The sequence below is a fragment of the Pelodiscus sinensis genome, chromosome 21 (assembly GCF_049634645.1).
Source record: "Pelodiscus sinensis isolate JC-2024 chromosome 21, ASM4963464v1, whole genome shotgun sequence".
NCBI lineage: Eukaryota > Metazoa > Chordata > Testudines > Trionychidae > Pelodiscus > Pelodiscus sinensis.
In genome coordinates, this window is record NC_134731.1 from 16,270,209 (window position 1) to 16,290,887 (window position 20,679).

Sequence of the window (20,679 nt, forward strand, 5' to 3'; positions counted from 1 at the left end):
CCCAGTACTGTCTAGACCATCCCTGATAGATATTTATCTAACCTACTCTTAAATATCTCCAGAGATGGAGATTTCACAACCTCCCTAGGCAATTTATTCCAGTGTTTAACCACAGTGACAGTTAGGAACTTTTTCCTAATGTCCAACCTAAACCTCCCGTGATGCAGTTTAAGCCCATTCTTGTCCTATCCTCAGAGGCTAAGGAGAACAATTTTTCTCCCTCCTTCTTGGGACACCCTTTTAGATACCTGAAAATTGCTATCATGTCCCCCCTCAGTCTTCTCCTTTCCAAACCAAACAAGCCCAATTCTTTCTGTCTTCCTTCATAGCTCATGTTCTAGACCTTTGATCATTCTTGTTGCTCTTCTCTGGACCTTCTCCAATTTCTCCAGACACCTGCGGAACCCCACTTGTTATACCTTTCCAGCAGAATTGTGAACCATTAATAACTACTCTCTGAGAACGGTCATCCAGTCAGTTATGCACCCACCTTACAGTAGCCCCATCTAAGTGGTAATTGCCTCCTTTAGTTATAAGAATATCATGCGAAACTGTATCAAATGCCTTACTAAAGTCTAGTGATAGAGATGCAGCCGTGTTAGTCTGGTCTAGCAGAAACAAAAGACAGGACTATGCAGCACTTTAAAGACTAACAAGATGGTTTATTAGGTGATGAGCTTTCGTGGGCCAGACCCACTTCCTCAGATCAATTTTGTGGAAGAAAATTGGCACGCCCATATATACCAAAGTGATACAATCAAAGAAAAGTGAACACATATTTTTGACACATTTTGACACATATTGCCAATTTTATATGTGTTCACTTTCTTTTGATTGTGTCAGTTTGGTATATGTGCGCGTGCCAATTTTCTTCCACAAATTGACCTGAGGAAGTGGGTCTGGCCCACGAAAGCTCATCACCTAAGAAACTCGCACAGATACAGACAGACACCTAATAAACCATCTTGTTAGTCTTTAAAGTTCTGCATAGTCCTATCTTTTGTTTACTAAAGTCTAGGTATTTCTCCTTTATCCACAAGACTTGTTATCCTATCAAAGAAAGCTATCAGATTGGTTACACATGATTTGTTCTTTACAAATCTATGCTGACTGCTACCTATCATCTTATTATCTTCCAGGTGTTTGCAGATGAATTCCTTAATTACTTGCTCCATTATTTTTTCTGGCACAGAAGTTAAACTGACTGGTGTGTAGTTTCCTGGGTTGTCCTTATTTCCCTTTTTATAGATGGGCACTAGATTTGCCCTTTTCCAGTCTTCTGGAATCTCTCCTGTCTTCCATGATTTTTCAAAGATGATAGCTAAAGGCTCAGATACCTCCTCTATCAGTTCCTTGAGTATTCTAGGACGCATTTCATCAGGCCCTGGTGACTTGCAGACATCTAACTTTCCTAAGTCATTTTTAACTTGTTCTTTTTTTATCTTCTAAACCTAGCCTCTTCCCACTAGCATTCACTATGATAGGCATTCCTTTATCAGACTTCTCAGTGAAGACTGAAACAAAGAAGTCATTAAGCATCTCTGCCATTTCCAAGTTTCCTGTTACTGTTTCTCCCTCCTCACTGACCAGTGGGCCTACCCTGTCCTTGGTCTTCCTCTTGCTTCTAATATATTTATATAAACTGTTCTTGTTTCCCTTTATGGCTATAGCTAGTTTGAGCTCATTTTGTGCCTTTTCCTTTCTAATCTTGCCCCTGCATACCTGTTTGCTTATATTCTTTTGTAATTTGTCCGAATTTCCACTTTTTATAGGACTCCTCTTTTTATTTTTAGATCATGCAAGATCTCCTGGTTATGCCAACGCAGCCTTTTGCCATACTTTCTACCTTTCATACGCAGAATAGCAGGCTTTTGGGCCCTTAACAATGTCCCTTTGAAAAACTGCCAACTCTCTTCAGTTGTTTTGCCCCTTAGTCTTGCTTCCCATGGGACCTTACCTACCAGCTCTCTGAGCTTACCAAAATCTGCCTTCCTGAAATCCACTGTCTCTATTTTGCCGTTCTCCCTTCTACAGTCCTCAGAATCAGGAACTCTTATGATTTCATGATCACTTTCACCCAAGCTGCCTTCCACTTTCAAATTCTGAACCAGTTGCTCCCTATTTGTTAAAGTCAAATCTAGAACAGCTTCCCCCCTAGTAGATTTTTCAGCTTTCTGAAATAAAATGTTGTCTTCAATGCAGTCCAAGAACTTATTGAATAGTCTGTGCTTTGCTGTGTTAGTTTCCCAAAATACATCTGGATAGTTGAAGTCCCCCCTCACCACCAAATCCTGCACTTTGGATGATTTTTTAGTTGTTTAAAAAATGCCTCATCCACCTCTTCCCCTGGGTAGGTGGCCTGTAGTATACCCCTAACAGAACACCACCCTTGGTTTTTACCCCTTTTAGCCTAACCCAGAGACTCTCAACACATCTGTTTCCTACGTCCATCTCCACCTCATTCCAAGTGTGTACATTTTTACTATAAAAGGTATGACAGACCGGGCCAGGTCTGGGCCCAGCTGAGGGCATCCGCTCAGGGTGAATTGCTCAAACTCAGGGCTTCTGACAGCCCCATACTGGAGACCTTCCCAAATAGGCCACAAACCAGTCACACCGAGCGTTTCAGCTGCCAATCTGGCCAGCCAGAAGCTTTATGAGCAAAACCCCTCTGGCATCCTAGCTCTTCCTATGCCACAATCAGCCCTGGGCCTAACACACGGGTGAAGGGTTTTCGAATCCAACCTCACCTACCCCGAACGGTTCTCCCGGTCCCAAGAAACCAGCCACAGGTCCCAGTCAATTTATATTCTGGATCTTACCCACAAGTTCATGCTGAGCCAATCCTTTAGAATCTAAAATCGAAAGGTTTATTACTAAAAGAATGAAAAACATGAGAGTCAGGTTGTTAAGGAGAATACATTACATGCATCAAATCACCAAGTTCTCAATGCAGGCTCTTAGCACAGATGATATGAACTGTTATCTTATAAGTCTCTGGTGTACATCCTATTCAGGATGCGTCCACTGTTCTTCCCGGCTCGTTCCTTGCTAGGCTGCATCTGGGATCAGGAGCTGAACTCAGGACCAGATGGAGGGTGCCACATGGCACTTATTTACCGCTCCTGGCATCTTCCTGGCCAGAGAAGGTCACATGGTTGAGCAACCTATCTCTGTTTCACATGCTGGCAGCCATTATGCCCTGGCTGGTTTTCAGGTATCAGTCACATTCCTCAGGTGTGTATTGGCATCTAGAGACTCATTGTCTCCTTGCTAAATAGCATAGCCACTGGCTAAACATTCTTTGCATATTGCTGTCTCAGACAGAGAATTTTCCAGCACCAACACAGAGTACATATTTATAATTCCACATACAGATATTATACAAGTACATGAATAGCATATACAGAATCTGTAGAGCACAAGCTTTTATTTGATACCTCACATGGCCCCCTTTGTATAGACTTTGGGGGCAAACACTCCCCACCCCATGGGTGCAGCAATGGTTTGGCTTCTTTTAAAATACAGTAATGTGACACAAGGCAACACCTCCTCCCTTTCTTCCCCACCTATCCTTCCTGAGTAAGCTGTACCCTTCTATACCAATATTCCAATCATGTGTATTAGCCCACCAAGTCTCTGTGATACCAACGATATCATAGTTGTATTTATTTATTAGCACGTCCAGTTCTTCCTGCTTATTACCCACACTTCTTGCATTTGTATATAGGCATCTAAGGTACTGATTTGATCTTGCTCCCCAGTTCTGCCTTGACCCTTCTTTTTCTCTGCTATTATAGCCCACATTCCCTCCCATTTCCAACTCATCTCCCAGGTCTCCATGTTCTTCTCTTACCTATGGGTTTTGGTCACCTGCCCCCATCGAACCTAGTTTAAAGCCTCCTCACTAGATTAGCCAGTCTGTATCCAAATACAGTCTTCCCCTTCCTTGAAAGATGAACGCCATCCCTGCTTAACAGACCTTCCTGGAATAGCATCCTGTGGTCGAGGAAGCCAAAGCCCTCCTGGTGACACCATCGTCGCAGCCAGGCATTCACCTCCAGGATGCACCTGTCTCTGCCTGAGCCCCTACCTTTGACAGGAAGGACCGAAAAGCATACCACCTGTGCTCCAAACTCTTTCACCCGTACTCCCAGAGCCCTGTAGTCACTCTTGATCCACTCAGTGTCACACCTCGCAGTATCACTAGTGCCCACATGGATGAGTAGCATGGGGTAGTAGTCAGAGGGCTGTATAATCCTCAACACTGCCTCCATAACATCTCGGATATGGGCCCCCCAGCAGGCAGCATACCTCCCAAGATGACGTCAGAGCGACAGATGGGCACCTCTATCCCCCTCAGAAAAGCATCTCCAATCACCACTACCCTACATTTACTCCTCACAGTGGTGGCAGCAGACCTCCCAGCCTTCGGGGTACAAGGGTTCTCCTCCTCTGCTGTAGGGGATGAATCCTTATCTCCTGTATCAAGAAGTGCATAACAGTTTCCTAGTACCATGGTGGGAGGGTTGGGAGCACTGCCTGCTGCTAGAACTAACCAGCTGCCAGTGTCTGCCCTGAGCCTCCTCCTCCTCCACCAGTGGTGTGTCCAGTCTTGTGTACCTCAGCTGTCTCCTCATGAATACTGTCCAGGAATTGCTCATGGATTCAGATGCTCCTCAGCCTAGCCACCTCCTCCTGTAGCTCTCCCATCTGCTGCTTGAGAGATTCCACCAGCAGGCACCTTTCACACTGGATAGTCCCCCCAGCCTGGATATCAGTAAGTAGGAATTGCAAGCCACAGTCCCTGTAAAACCACCCCAGGATCTGGGTGGAGGCATCCACGGTCAGGTGGTCTGTCAGGCTACAGGCTCAGGTGGAGGAGACAGGAGTAGTGCTGGCACAGGTGTTGCGGGTTTTCCTGACCATAGTAGGCCTCCCTCTTTCAAACTCCCTCTTAAACTTCCCTGTCTGCAGCCTCCTGCCTGCTTCGCTTCCCTGTTTGCTCTGCCTCTGGCTTCTCGCCTAGGTCAGGCCTACCCCCTCCTTAGTCACAGAGGGGAAGGCTGATCCTGAGACTGATCAAAGGCAATCAAGGGAACAATGGATCAGGCACTCAGTCCCAACTGCCACCCGTAACTGAAACTGAAGGAAGGAGGGAGTGGGGGGAGGAAAAAGAGAAGGGAAGGAAGAAAAAGAGAGACAGTGAGTAGATAGTGCAAACAGCTACAAGAGGCTGTTAAGAACCATTAGCACCTCCATTGTTTGGTTAAGTCATTAAAAGGTGGAAGATAGTGTGCGAGCCATCCTATATCCCTGTTCAGACCATTAGCATAAGAATTAAATTTATGAATGAAGTTAAGTTCCAATCCTTCTCTGTGCATTTGGCTTGAGGAATTGATCTGAAACAAAACAGTGACTCAGAGATCCATTAATGAGTGTCCAGGAAGATTAAAGTGTTCTCCAACAGGTTTTTGTGTGTTGCCTTTTCGGATATCTGATTTGTGTCCATTAATTCTTTCCCATAGAGATTGTCCAGTTTGGCCAATATACCTTGCAGTGAGGCATTGCTGGCATAGATCACATTAGTGCATGTGCAGTTAAATGAGCCTTTGATTTGGTGGCTGATGTCATTGGGCCCCGTGATGAACTTGCTGGTGTAGACGTGTGTGCAGAGTTGGCAACAGGGCCAATTGCAGGGATGAGTTCCTGGATGATTATGATGGAGGTCAGGCAGGAGTAAATCTGGGTATGATGGGTCAGAATCCCCTTGGACTCAACACTCCTAATGTGCTGAGACCCCCACCGAGCTGCTTTCCCTGAAAGCCTGGGCACCCTGTAACTCTGTCTTGCTAAGCCCAACTCGCCAGCCCGCTTTAGCACAGGGACAGAGACAGGCCACCCCTCCCTACAGACACACACTTTAAGCAGTAGCATGTGAGATCTGTTCCCAGCACTCAAGCACCCATCTCCTTTGGGACCTGAACCACACAGTTCTCTGCAGAGTTGGAGATGGTATGGGTCAGGACACCACTGGACCCCTTAGTGTTGCCCTATAGCATGGGCAGTGGGTAAAGGTGAGACAGGGAGAGGCAAGCCCCCAGCCCCTTCTGCTAAGGCCCACCTCCCATGGGAGCCAAGCCACCTCCCTACCCCCTTCCAAACCAAGCCACCACCCCCAGCACAGGGGAGGGAGGACAGGCACACAGCCCATGGTTTCCCAGCAGAGGCTCAGGGGCAACAACACTCTATCCACAGTACACCTCCAGTAGGTGTTCTGGGGGCAGGGCCAGGCTGGTAGTTTGGGAAGGCAATGCTTTCCCCCTCTCTAGCATACCAGCTCCCCATGCCCTAGAACTTTCCCTAGCTCCCTTTTTCATTCTTCCAATAGTGCTCCTAGGAGCTATGTTGTTTGCAGGAAGAAGTGGTGGGGACAGATGGCTGCTGCAGAAGTATGCAGTGAGATGAAAGCAGAATAGATTCTTGGGAATAATTAGGAATGTGGGGACAGGGCAGCCAAAGGGGTGGGGGCTATGCTGTGTGTTTCTTCACAAACAGTAGTTATGGTGGAATCTGTACACTCCTTGCAAGGCACCAGTTATTTTGATTTTACAAATATCTTCCAAACTTTATCTCACGAGAAGAATATTTCCTGGCAGAGAAAAAGTCTGGAAAATTTCAGGTGGAAAATTGAATGTTTTAGAGAATTATGAATGTATGAAAACTCCAGGGGCTAGGACAGACATCTTCAGGCCTCATCACTCTTCCATGGCACAACCATACTCCATTTTGTTGCAGCCCTACCACTCTTTGAGAAGCTGGGGCATTGTATATCAGTACGGCTCCATCACTTGCTACTCTGTAGCCTCCCTGAGAGCAATAGTCCCTCATTTCTTGGAATCCATTAGCACCCAAGCCTCAGCAGCCTTATTTCGATTTCTGTACCCGTCCTGTCACTCCCATGCATTATCTGTTCATTCCCATGCATGCTGGGTCTTTAATAAAAAATGGCTCCAAAGTGGGGAGGTCCCCATTCTAATATGGAGTGTGGAATAACTCTGCTCAGTGAGATGGGAATCGGGGATATCCCCTTTACCACTGGGTGTTGTGTATAGCACCCCCCATCAACCTGTGCACCCTACCAGCACCCCCTTCCCCTCCCTTGCCCCTGAGGTGAGAAGCTGGTCAACAAGCAACAGCCGCACTGAGGCAGGAGGTACCATCTTCGTGTGTGTGTGTGTGTGGGGGGGGTGCTTTCCCCAAACAAACCTCCAGGTTTTTTTCCCAACCCTCTGCTCAATAATTAAATCAAACAATGTGAAAGAAATATTCTGATTGCTTGAGGACCACCAAACCACAATTGCCTCATTTTATCGCCCTGCATGCCCAAAGCGGAGAGGAAAGCCTATAGCCTGAGTACGAGGGGGCAACGCGGGGCCCCACAGCTGATGGATGACCATCAATCCATTCTGGGCCCGCTCTTCCCACCGCTTGTGGATAGGCAAAGGAGACATTTTGGCCTTGCTGTAGGTCAGGGCACCCCCCCCTTCCTATGCCCAGGGGATGGTGGTACCTTCCCAGAGTGGCAGTTATGGCAGTTGGTCGGGCTGCCCTGGGGTAGGGAGGGCAGAAACCCTCCCCCGCCCCAGTGGTGCTGGGGCCGCGCACATGCCCTGGAGGGCTGGGGGCAGGGAGGCGTCATCCGGGAGCACAAAGAAAGAACGAGGGGAAGGGGCGGGGCAAGAAGGAACACGGGCTACGGCCCTGAGGAGATGGCATCCTTCGAGAGCCTCCCGGGACCAGCCCTTGGCAGGAGGCGGCCAGTTCGCTCTTCTGCGCTGGCCAAGGAGAAGGCGCCAGCCCGTGCCAGTAGCTCTCTGCAGAGCCGATGAGGGCACGTTCACGCCAGCGCTGGAGACTTCATTAGCGGGAGGCACATGGGCACCAGCAGACAGCCCAGGACAGGGGGCCAGTAGCCCTGGGTGGTAGTTCCACTTATGTCCTGACTTGCTGAGGCACCACAGAAATCAATAGCTTTCTGCTGAGGTGAAAGTGGGTCAATGCAGGAGAATAAGGTCCAAAGAATTCAGTGAGTGAGCAGGTGCTGGTGCTGGGAGAGTGGGACTCAGGCCGTCTGCACTGCAGGTCTTTTTCGGAAAAAGGCACGCAAATTACCATTTTCCGATTCTTTTATTGGAAGAGGCTTTTCTGACATTTGGCCCGTCTACATGGGGCCAAACATGGGAAAAACCTCCTCTTTCAGAAGAGCCCTTATTGCTCATAAAATTCCGCTTTTTCAGAAACTGATCTGAAAAAGAAGACACGTTCCCTAGACATGGCAGAGTTTTTCCAGGGTACTTTTGGTATACCGGAACAACTCTGTAGTGTAGACAGCCTCAGAGCAGGAGTTATTAAGAGCTAAGCCCTCAGAGGTACAGGATTCCCTACCCCATGACTGCACAGCCATTGCACTCCACAAGAGATGGCCCAAGTGGGCTGCTAACCACTTCACCGCTTTAGGTTACAGGGCATGCTGGCTCACAGAGGACTCACAACCTGAACTGTGGACATCCATTACCACTGCAGAGCACTATGAATGTGGGGTGAGGGTGCTGGAATTGGGAGAAGGTTCTAGTCACGTTGGTCCATAATGATTGTACTGGTGGTCCTCTCTCATTCCACTGTAAATGCAGCTCCTGCTTTCACTCAGCCTGGCGTAAATCAGGGTAACTGTACTGAAGCCAATGGAGCTGCACAGTGATAAGGTCAGAATCAGACTTATTGCTCTGAATTTATCTGTGCAATTAAGAAAAGGATCAAGCCCTCAGTCTCCAGCTGCACACCTGGCAGGACAGCCATACCTGAGTGCTGTTCACTCCCTGCGAGGGACACATGGGCATGGGAGAGAGAAGGGCAAGAGGGAGCAGCAGCAGCAGCCGGTCACACTCTTGGCTCGTCCCTCCTGCCAGAAGCCAGGGTTGTTTCCAAAGTGTCCAGACAAGTTTACTGGACAATTTACTCCCACAGCACTCCCATGGGAAGGCTCCATATCAGATCCTCCTGGAAGTGATGAGCACAGTCACACACAGCCTAGAGGCGAGGCATATCTAAAGGCATATCTGGGGTGAATCCAACAGAGATCTGGGAGGAAGAATTCTGTGCTGGGAAGGAGGGGACCCGTTTGCAAGGAAAGGAGCATGAAGAGAGGGCAATCACGGCAACAGAGGTAAATCCAGGTCCAAACCCCATGACTCAGCCCTATCTCAGACTGCAAACAGCATGTCACGCAAAGGGCCTGTTCCAGACTTCAAGAGCTGCAGGCAACAGAGTAATGCTGGAGACCAGGGTGGTAGAGAGCTGACCTTCCCATTAACACAATGAGCTACAGGGAGATTAAATTCAGAGGCCAAGCTTTATCTAATGACCTGGAGGATGGCTCTCATCTGCAGGGCCAGGATGAGGCATGGTCACAGGTGACAGAGATATAGGGTGAGACTGCTGGCAGGAGCACTGGCACTAATGTGTGCCTGCAGCTGTGCTAGGGAGCTGTCCCTGAAAAAACAATCATAAGTACACCGACCATACGTACCAGATTGTCCAGGACACACTCGATTTCAAATATTCTGTCCCGCTGCCCCCATAAACCATCAAAAAGTTTCAGAAATGCCAATATTTCGAGGACTGCCAAGACCCTGCACCCCCAGCTCACTCAGAAATCAGAAAAATATCTTGTGTCAGATCATGCATCCTAATTTTTAGTTCAGAAAATACGGTCATTGTAGGAATAGCCAAAGCAGTCCCGTGTCTCCGATTCAAAGCTGCTTTCGAGTACATTATGAATTTCTTGTTCATGCCTTCTGTGTGTGTGTGATGTTTGAGACATTTTAGGGGTGCCATGCAACATCTTTATTTGCAGCTCCCCCCCACTCGGTGAATGACTGCTTCAATAGTTAGTTTTCCAGCCCTTTCTCAGTTACAGTACATCTCAGTAACAAACATAACAAAGCTCAGAACTCCATATACGATGTTGCTACACATTTAAATATGACAACGATGTTCAAGAGACTGAGTTTTCAGATGCTATCTCACAAGGCTTTGGGTGTACAAAATAGATTGTGACCATCTAAAAATGTCGGCCATGAGGGTATAGGGAAGTATCCCCTCTAAATTTTCCCAGCCTTGTGCAGAATGAATTTTGTTACATGCACCAATAGGGAGGTGATGTGACACACACCTTTATCCTGGTGCCCATAACAAAATTCATGTGGTCAGGGTGGGACAAAGGGGTTCTGGAGTGTGGGAGGGGGCTTTGGGCTGTGCCAGAGGACTGGGGTGCAGCAGTGGGGTAAGTACTCTGGGGAGGGGCAAGGGATGACAGGCTCAAGATGGGTGAAGGCTCTGCCTGGGGTATGGGCTCCAGGGTGAGGCTGGGAAAGGTTTGGGGTGCAGGTTGCCCAAGGGCTATGGTGACAAGAGGACTCCCCCAGCATTGTAAATGGAGTTGTAAATGGCCAGCATTGCTGTTTGGAGGACTCTCTGTCCCTCCAGGAATATATTTCCAAAGACCTAAAGCCAAGAGGACATCAGCCTTTAGGCAACTAGCCAGAGCCAAGCTCCAAACCCTGGGGCTGGAATGGTAGTGCTGTCTAGTGACACAGGCCCAGACGGCGGAATCAAAAGCTTCCTCTGGCTCCTTGTGGAGCTGGCTTCCTAGCAGAGGCCATGACACGCTGTGTGGCTGAGCATGCACACACTGGAGCACCACTCACAGACATATGGGACCCTGTAGTCAAGTGCCTCTAGCACAGGAACTTCCTGGAAACTGTTGTTAAGGGCATGGGGCTCTTAGAGCTGACAAACCAAAGGTCTATTCCTGTCCCTCCAGTGATTTCTCTAGTAACTGTCTTGAATGTAACAGGACTTAAAGCAGGGGGCCACAAAGCGCCCATCTAGTCCCTCATAGTGACACTGCATGTAACAATAAGAGATAGAACAATAAACAGATAACACACAGCCACATTCTCCCTTTGTTCACAGCAGAACTCTCCGCCTGGGAGGTTTGCCAAGAGAGCAAAGAAGAATAGGGAGTTCTGCATTTACAACCCACTTCTTTCTGCATGTTTTCAGAGAAGGGCAACTAATATGATGAGGGGTTTGGAACGGGACCCATATGAGGAGAGATTAAAGAGACTGGGACTTTTCATCTTGGAAGAGAGGAGACTATGGGGGGGATATGATAGAGGTCTATAAAATCATGAGTTGTGTGGAGAAAGTGAATAAGGAAACGTTATTTACTTTTTCCCCATAATATAAGGACTAGGGGCCACCAAGTGAAATTAATGGGCAGCAGGTTTAAAAAAAATTAAAGTTTTCTTCACACAGCGCAGTGTCAACCTGTGGAACTCCTTAACTGAGGAGGTTGTGAAGGCTAGGACTATAGCAGGGTTTAAGAGAACTGGATAGATTCATGGAGGTTAATTCCATTCATGGCTATAGCCAAGATGGGTAAGGAACGGTGTCCCCAGCCTCTGTTTGTCAGAGGGTAGAGATGGCTGGCAGGAGAGAGATCGCATGATCAGTTCATTCCCACTGGGGCAGACAGGCTGCTGGGCTGGATGGACCTTTAATTTGACCCAGTCTGGTCGCTCTTTTGAACAACTTCACAGGGTGCAGGACAGGGAGACCTGACACATAAGGGAGCTTCAAAGTCAGAGGCTAGAACATATGGGCCCTGAACCCATGGCTATCATGGTTCTGACTCTGCTGTGTTTTAGTTTGGGGTGCGTGTAGGCAGTAGAACTTCACCAGAAAAATGATCCAGTCATAAGCCTCAGGTGGAGACAATCAATTTTAGTGACAAAAGACCTGGACTCTACAAAGAACTATATCACTGCTTCATCTAGCCTGTCTCAGGGACCTACCTGCTTACTCATTCAGTTACACAGAACTTCTGCAATGGCGCCATACCATGACCTCTGACAACATCCCCCTTCTCACAGAAAGAGAACTCTGTCAGTTACTAATATAGCCAGAGATTTGTCACTTACAATAATTACTATAGAAATAACAAGTGTTCCAACATCCATGTCTCTCAGGTGGTTTTACACCCTTCCCACAGAGGTGACAGAATGATTGTCCATGGCTTTTAGGCTTTGGCAACAGATCTCTTGCTCTGTCCAGCAGTGGGAGCTGCTCTGGTGAAGAGAACTGCCATGTGGTCAGGAAAAAGGGTTCTGGAAGTGTTGTCAGAGCCATTTGAGGTAGAATTATTTCCTGGCAAATTGATCAAATGTCCATTTCTCTTGTAAGCGTGCAGCAGGCAGGACGGTAGGATGTGACAGTGCATGGATGCCATAGCCCGTCAGCATGGTGCATGCATGCTCTCACCTTGGCTGGGCTTACTGTGTGCCAGCACTCATGGACCTGGGTCTCTAGCTTTGTGCCACTGAATGGGACTGCTGGTGCCAAACTCTGGGCCCTGCTGGGAGAGCAGGGGAGGGACTTGCTTATGCTTATCTAGGGTGGTATGTGAAACTTCATTTGGGCACTACATTAGAAGAAACAAGGTGCTACCTGACCATACCTCCCAGCTTTGGGAGGCCCTCTGAATCCCTCCCATGGGCAAAGTGAAAGCCAGAGCTTTACCTTATACCAATCATGTATGGAGTGCTCGGCCATCAGCCCAGGGCCAGCCTGGCAACTCATTACCCTGCCATGCAGGGACCCAGATAGTGCTGGGCATGCCCAGCTCTCTGTTGGGGAGTGGCTCTGCCTGGACCTGACACCGTCCCCTCTACTGGGGCAAGCAGGGACACAAGGGGCCAGGAACTGGGCAATGGAGGCACCTGCAGAGCCGGGAGCGGCTGGAGCTGAGACTTGCTGCATGAAGTGCTTTTAGAAGAGAGAGGCTGCTGCACTCAGCCAGACCTGGTGCCAGTGGAGCTGCTGGGAGCTCGATGCTCATGGCTGCTGCACAGTGGAGGCCGAGGTGCTGATCAGGTCCTGGGGGAGGCTCTCACGTGCTTCCTGCATGCGGCGTCGCGCCCTCTGGAATGCCTCTGTAACAGAGCATTGAAGAGTGGGCTCATACTCACTGCACTGCTCCGGCAGTTTGTCGGGGAACTGGCTAACACTGCATTCTCTCTGGCTGGCTAGGACATGAAGCATGAAATCTGGGCTGCTCTCTCCACCTTCCTTCCCGCACAATTGTGGTGCTGCACTGCAGCACCCCACTGCCAGCCTGCATGATATAAACGCTGATCGGTGAATTGTAACTGGAATTCTTCAAGGTGGACTCAGTATATTCGCACTCTTGGAATTTGTGCCCAACAGCACAGCATGACAGCAGACTTGGTAGCAGTGCCTGTTAGAGTGCCCACAGCTCTTCTCCACAGCAGTGCTTCCGAGCAAATGGGTATGAAAGGGTCAACGCGCTTGTTCCCACCTCTGTTCCTTCCACTGCTGAAGCAGAATATCCAGACACTGAAGTCTGGACTCTGCAGTAGTAGGGAAGGTGAGTGGGGAATGTGAATACACAGAACCCATCCAGACCAACCTTCCTTTCTTCTTCAAGTTTCCTCTGTATATTCCCACTCTTGGGATAGTTTGGTAAGCAGTATAGTAGGGATGTGGAGTCATAATTAAAAACAGAAACTGGAGTGTCACTCTAATAAGCATCAGAGCTGGGAACCAAATTCAATGTATAATGTGTTGTGAAAGTCCTCCATGTAGCTCAATAAAAGAAACATGATTAGCAAAATGCTGTAGATGCAGCCACAGCTCTAGAACAAATACTAAGTGGATCAGGCATAGGAGAGAGACCCTCTCAATGCTCTTCAACACGATGACTATCCATTTAGATAGGTGCTGGATGAAATGGCCTTACTCTTGCAGTTACACACAAATGAAATAAATTCCTGCTTATTGGGGAGCTTCCTCACTCAGGATCCTGTTTCACCTTTTCTTGGGAGAGCAATGCAATATGGAAAGCCATCTGTCTTGGATGGCTGAGACATAACAATCCTGCTTCTTGGCTGGGAATTAGATTAGATGACCCTTGTGGTCTCTTCTAACCCTCTGGTTCTATGGATATAGCTGGGTTTGAGAGAAGATACACATCTGAGTGTATCTGATATGACTCTGATTCTATGCTGGTGAATTTAAGTACTTGGATTGGATTTAAGTACTTGAATTTAAGTACTACAATCCAGAGGTCTAATGTTGCTAGGTCTCAGATCCATGTGTTAATGGTTTGAAGACCTATAGGCCACATGCTTTAATTGAGTCTCTTTTTCCTGAGGAGTGAAGTAATAGGTTCCAGTAAGTCATCTGAATACTTAGGATGTCTGTCTGATAGAGGTTCCAAGGGAGGTCTTAGAAGTTTTGGAGCCAAATCTGAGGAATGTGGTCCAATAAGGTCAGTGAGACTGCAACTGAGGGTCAGCATCAAGGCCAAGGACTTTGCAATTCCTGTTTTCTTACATTAGGATGTATTCAGAGCCAATTCCAGTCTCCCATCCTTATTTTTGGATCCTTTAGAACTATCAGATCCAAGAGGCTTAACTCACAAGGCTTCTTGTAAGAGAAGAGCCTGAAAGTCTGTTTTGTTTCTCTTTGCAGGCCCAAAGGTTAAAATGTGCTACAGGCAGCACAACATGCTGGGGAATTATTCTTCCCTCAGCAGTTTTGACAAAGAACATGTGCATCAGGAAGAGCACTGGGAAGATACACAGAATTTGAATCCACGCTTCTTGATGCCAGGCTCCACCATACTGAAAATTCATAAAGATGTTCTTATCTAACTAACCTAAACTAATATAATTTATTAAAAAACTAAAACTACTAATGATAAAAACCAACACTACTAGCTTAGCAACTATCTAATTATCTATCTATATCTAAAAGCTCGTCATCAGAAGAAGTAGGCTGTGCCCACGAAAGCTCATGATACCGTCTACGTGTTTTGTTGGTCTATAAAGTGCTACCAGACCATTTGCTGGTTTTCAAATGTATCCTGTATAGACTATCTAATTATAAGCACTTACAATCTGCGGATCTAGGAGACCCAAAGAGATTCATGTCCTTTTGCTGCTGTGGTTGGAACAGAGGTGGGAACAGGTGTCACTTCCCTTTCATACCCATACTCGCAGAGCATGCTTGAGCATGAGGACACCCTAATGAGCACTGGTACCAGAAAGTGCTGATGTCTTGCTGCACCTTTGGCACAAGCGCCAAGATTGGGAACATACAGAGGACATTGAGTCTAGAATCAGAAGAGATCTGAAGAGGTCATTTAGTCCAATCCCTGCTCAAAGCAGAACCAGCTCCAACTGGGCTTTGTTGAGAACAGCCAATCTGCTTTGATTTTATCAGCATATGTCAGGGAGCAGCAAGCTACCTCTTGGGAGCTGGTGTCAGATCAGCTAGCCATGCTGGGTCCCAGAGTACAGTCCATGAGAGTTAATCGGGTCAGGACCCCGGTGCTGCATAGACAATTTGCTGTTTTGCTAGTCCAAGGCAGGGAGCAAACTGAGCCATGGAGTGTCCACATGCCCGAGACTGACAAGAAGGAGCCTTACCCAGGACACTGAAGAGGGAGCTCTGCTGGCTGAAGCCTCCGAGCCGGTCCAGCACACTCTGCATGCGCTTCCTCAGGGCACTGGAGTCCAGGAAGGCTCTGCACAGACGCACATGTCAGGTCAGGGTTGGGCAGGAGCCACTGACGCATGAGCTTGAAGGGGGGCAGCACTTACTTGGACTGCTGCAGACAGTGGAGTCGGAACGTGACGCTCCCTGTCGTCTCTGTACGGAAGCCAAAGCGGCTCAGGCGCTCTCCCTGTGGGAAAAGCACAAGTCGGAGCAGCCCCTGCCTGCAGTCAGCAGTGTCAGGCTGATCCAGAAAGAGCAAGAATGGCCCCGGTAAGAGGGAGAGAGATTTGGTGGGTGCATGGAGTCTCCTCTCCCTGCACCAGGTCCCAAACACTGAGACCAGGCAAAGGCACACAGAGCTCCAGGCCATGCTGGGAGGTAGGGCTCACTGCCTACAGCTCTTTAAGGAGCTGACCAAGCAGCAGGGGTGGGAGGCTGCACTCGCTGTTCTCTGAGGGCTGTTCTGATTCCAGCCTCCTGCTGAGCCAAACTGCTTAAATCTTTAAAGCACACGGCCATTCTGTCTGCCTCTCCCCACAATGAGGACCTGAGCCCAGCTGCAGCACGGCTCCATGTCTCACCTGCGTTTTTATAGGGGTCAGGGAAAGAGGCTGGACCCAGTCACTCTGCAGAGATCAAGCCCAGCACAGGCCAGGGCAATGCAAGTCTCCTACAGCCCTCCCCAGACCATGCACCTATGCCCTGGAGAGCAAAGTTCACTCTCGGAGGCCCAGTTGATCCTGTTCAGACAGCCAACGAGGCAGCTAGTTTTCATGATGAGTCTGGTGTTGCCCACTGGGCAGCAGGCTAGAATTTGGCTCAGATCACCCCAAGGGATTCCTGTATAAGGTGCAGAATCAGACTCAGAGTGAGTGGCACAAGCCGCAAGGCTGAACTCACCGTGAAGGTTCCTGGCACCCGGATGTAGGTCAAGTCCTCCAGTTCAGGGGACCCACCAATGAAAAACCGCCTCAGCTCAGAGACCAGACTCAGCTCAATGGGTCGCCAGGTGGGGGCTATCAGGGTGTGGAATCCTGTACCAGGATGACGAGGCCAGTTAAGCATCTGACAGGTATGTCCACAAACCCGTCAAGAATCACAAGGGAGGATGGTAGGAAGGGCCCGTGTCACTGATCCCTCCTGACAAATGGACTGGAAATTAGGGATGTAAGCGACTAGTTGACTACCCGATAAACATAGGCTTATTGGGTAGTCGAGTCACTACTGTTTCAGAGGCAGCAAGGGGGGGAAGCAGGAGCCAGTGCTGGGGGGAGCTGAATTAAAGCCCGTTCCCCCCAACACTTTCTCTGCAAGTGATAGGGGAGTCAGAGGTGCAGCAGGGAAAATAGCGTGAGCTGGGACTGAGCAGTCCTGGCTTGTGCTGGGTCCCAAACACTGCGGCTCTGCATTTTAAATGTAGTAAGAGCCTGGTAGCTGTTACTACATTTAAAAAGCAGAGCGACAGTGAATCCCCTTATCAACTAATTGAGTAGTCGATGGAAATTCCATCAACTACTCGATTAGCTTCCTAACTGCTATTTAGCATCCCTACTGGAAATGTATCATAGCATCACAGAACTGGAAAGGACCTCAAGAGATCATCAAGCCCAGTCCCCTGCCCTCATGGCAGGACCACGCACTTTCTAGATCACCCCTGATAGATGTCTGTTTAACCTTCTCTTAAATATCTCCAGTGATGGAGATTCCACAACCTCCCTAGGCAATTTATTCCAGTGTTTAACCACCCTGACAGGTAGGAAGTTTTTCCTAGTGTCCAACCTAAACCTCCTGTGATGCAGTTTAAGCCCATTGCTTCTTCTCCTATCCTCAGAGGCCAAGGAGAACAATTTCTCCCTCCTCCTTGTGACACCCATTCAGATACCTGAAAACCACTATCATGTCCCTTCTCAGTCTTCTCTTTTCCAGTTCCTCATAGGTCATGTTCTCTAGACCTTTAATCATTCTTGTTGCTATTCTCTGGACCGTCTCAATTTCTCCACATCTTTCTTGAAATGTGGTGCCCAGAACTGGATACAATATTCTAGTTGAGGCCTACTTACAGTAGACTGGAAGAATGACTTCTCATGTCTTGCTCACAACTCTCCTGTTAATGCATCCCAGAAGCATGAAGCAAAATGCAGGACAATGTAGCACTTTAAAGACTAACAAGATGGTTTATTAGATGATGAGCTTTCGTGGGCCAGACCCACTTCCTCAGATCAAATAGTGGAAGAAAGTAGTCACAACCATATATACCAAAGGATACAATTAAAAAAAATGAACAAATATGAAAAGGACAAATCACATTGCAGAACAGGAGGGGGATGCGGAAGGAATACATATTTGTTCATTTTTTTAAATTGTATCCTTTGGTATATATGGTTGTGACTACTTTCTTCCACTATTTGATCTGAGGAAGTGGGTCTGGCCCACGAAAGCTCATCATCTAATAAACCATCTTGTTAGTCTTTAAAGTGCTACATTGTCCTGCATTTTGCTTCAGCTACCCCAGACTAACACGGCTACATTTCTATCCCAGAAGCATGTTTGCTGGGGTTTTTTTGCAACCGTGTTACACTGTTGACTCATATTGAGCTTGTGGTCCACTATGACCCCTAAATCCCTTTCTGTAGTATTCCTTCCTAGACAGTCACTTCCCTTTCTGTATGTATGAAATGAATGTGCGACACCTCCCCACCCTGCTCTCACACACTGGCAGCAGATCCAGAGATGCCATTATTTCCCTTGATTCGGCTTTGATGAGGCCACATCTAGAGTATGTGTCCAGTTCTGGGCCCCCCATTACAAAAAGGATGTGGACGCATTGGAGAGGGTCCAGCGGAGGGCAACCAAAATGATTAGGGGGCTGGAGCATATGACTTATGAGGAGAGGCTGAGGGAGTTGGGTCTGTTTAGTTTGCAGAAGCGAAGAGTGAGAGGGGATTTGAGAGCAGCCTTCAACCTCCTGAAGGGAGGTTCCAAAGAGGATGGAGAGAGGCTGTTCTCAGTAGTGACAGATGGCAGAACAAGGAGCAATGGTCTCAAGTTACAGTGGGAGAAGTCTAGGTTGGATTTTAGGAAAAACTATTTCACTGGGAGGATGGTGAAGCACTGGGCTGGGTTATCTAGAGGGTTTTAAGTCTCGGCTTGACAAAGCCCTGGCTGGGTTGATTTAGTTGGGATTGGATCTGCCTTGGGCAGGAGACTGGACTCGATGACCTCCTGAGGACTCTTTCAGCTCTATGATTCTATGAATTCCTTAATTACTTGCTCCATTATTTTTCCTGGCACAGAAGTTAAACTGACTGGTGTGTAGTTTCCTGGGTTGTTTTTATTTCCCTTTTTATAGATGGGCACTAGATTAGCACTTTTCCAGTCTTCTGGAATCTCTCCCATGGTTTTTCAAAGATGATAGCTAGAGGCTCAGATACCTCCTCTATCAGCTCCTTGAGTATTCTAGGATGCATTTTATCAGGCCCTGGTGACTTGCAAACATCTAACTTTTCTAAGTGATTTTTAATTTGTTTTTTTTTTATTTTATCTTTTAAACCTACCTCTTTCCCACTAGCATTCACTGTATTAGGCATTCCTTCATCAGACTTCTCAGTGAAGACCAAAACAAGTCATTAAGCATCTCTGCCATTTCCAAGTTTCCTGTTACTGTTTCTCCCTCCTCACTGACCAGTGGGCCTACCCTGTCCTTGGTCTTCCTCTTGCTTCTAATTTATAGAAACTCTTCTTGTTTCCCTTTATGTCTGTATCTAGTTTGAGCTTGTTTTGTGCCTTTGCCTTTCCCCTGCATACCTTCATTGTTTGCTTATAGTCATCTTTTGCAATTTGTCCTACTTTCCACTTTTTATAGGACTCCTCTTTTTATTTTTAGATCATGCAAGATCTCCTGGTTATGCCAACGCAGCCTTTTGCCATACTTTCTACCTTTCATACGCAGAATAGCAGGCTTTTGGGCCCTTAACAATGTCCCTTTGAAAAACTGCCAACTCTCTTCAGTTGTTTTGCCCCTTAGTCTTGCTTCCCATGGGATCTTACCTACCAGCTCTCTGAGCTTACGAAAATCTGCCTTCCTGAAATCCACTGTCTCAATTTTTTATTCTCCCTTCTACCCTTCCTTAGAATCATGAACTCTATGATTTCATGATCACTTTCACCCAAGCTGCCTTCCACTTTCAAATTCTGAACCAGTTGCTCTCTATTTGTTAACATCAAATCTAGAACAGCTTCCCCGCGTAGCTTTTTCAACTTTCTGAAATAAAATGTTGTCTTCAATGCAGTCCAAGAACTTATTGAATAGTCTGTGCTTCGCAGTGTTAATTTCCCAACATATGTCTGGGTAGTTTAAGTCCCCCCTCCCCACCAAATGCTGCGCTTTGGATGATTTTTTAGTTGTTTAAAAAAAGCCTCATCCATCTCTTCCACCTGGGTAGGTGGCCTATAGTAGACCCCTAGCATAACATCATCCTTGTTTTTTACCCCTTTTAGCCTAACCCAGAGACTCTCAACACATCTTTACCAATATTCCAATCGTGTATTATCCCACCAAGTCTCTGATATATCAACGATGTCATAGTTGTATTTATTTATTATCACTTCCAGTTCTTCCTGATTATTACCCATGCTTCTTGCATTTGTATACAGGCATCTATGATACTGATTTGATCTTGCCTCCCATGTGTCCCACAATGCTAGCGGGAAATCCTTTGATCAGCTGAGTTTCAGGCTGGGAAGAGCTCCCTAAGCTTAATGTTCCAGCCTCCAGATACCGGTCATTTGGGGAGGTTTTACCTGGAGCTGCTGGCAGCACCACAGATCCATAGCCTTCAACACGATACCTCTGCCAATAATCCAGCGAGAGAACCTCAAAATAGATCACAGGCCACTGTGGAAGAGAGCCTAAAAGGAGGGGAGCGATATTATAAATGAACCAACGAGGCCTCTGCTGGACACAGAGAGCTGGTCCCTAAGAACTCAGGACCTCACCAGCAAGAATGTCCCATCCCCGCATATTCCCTGGCA

General features: G+C 47.5%; 1 protein-coding gene across 7 annotated transcripts in view; it reads right to left on the reverse strand.

Annotated features, from left to right (window-relative positions):
- Positions 1–9,882: 9,882 nt before the first annotated feature.
- Positions 9,883–20,679, reverse strand: part of MKS1 (MKS transition zone complex subunit 1) — a 30,988-nt gene continuing 20,191 nt past the window's right edge. For 4 of the 7 annotated variants that reach the window (XM_075904986.1, XM_075904985.1, XM_075904989.1 and 1 more), the window contains 5 exons: positions 20,449–20,556; positions 16,549–16,682; positions 15,753–15,889; positions 15,579–15,676; positions 9,883–13,058 (listed from right to left, as the gene is read on the reverse strand). In XM_075904986.1, coding sequence (XP_075761101.1) covers positions 12,961–13,058; positions 15,579–15,676; positions 15,753–15,889; positions 16,549–16,682; positions 20,449–20,556 — 575 coding nt within the window. In that variant the 3' untranslated portion in view covers positions 9,883–12,960. The remainder of the gene's footprint in view (positions 13,059–15,578; positions 15,677–15,752; positions 15,890–16,548; positions 16,683–20,448; positions 20,557–20,679) is intronic. The other 3 variants (XM_075904988.1, XM_075904987.1, XM_075904991.1) reach the window with 2 other exon arrangements.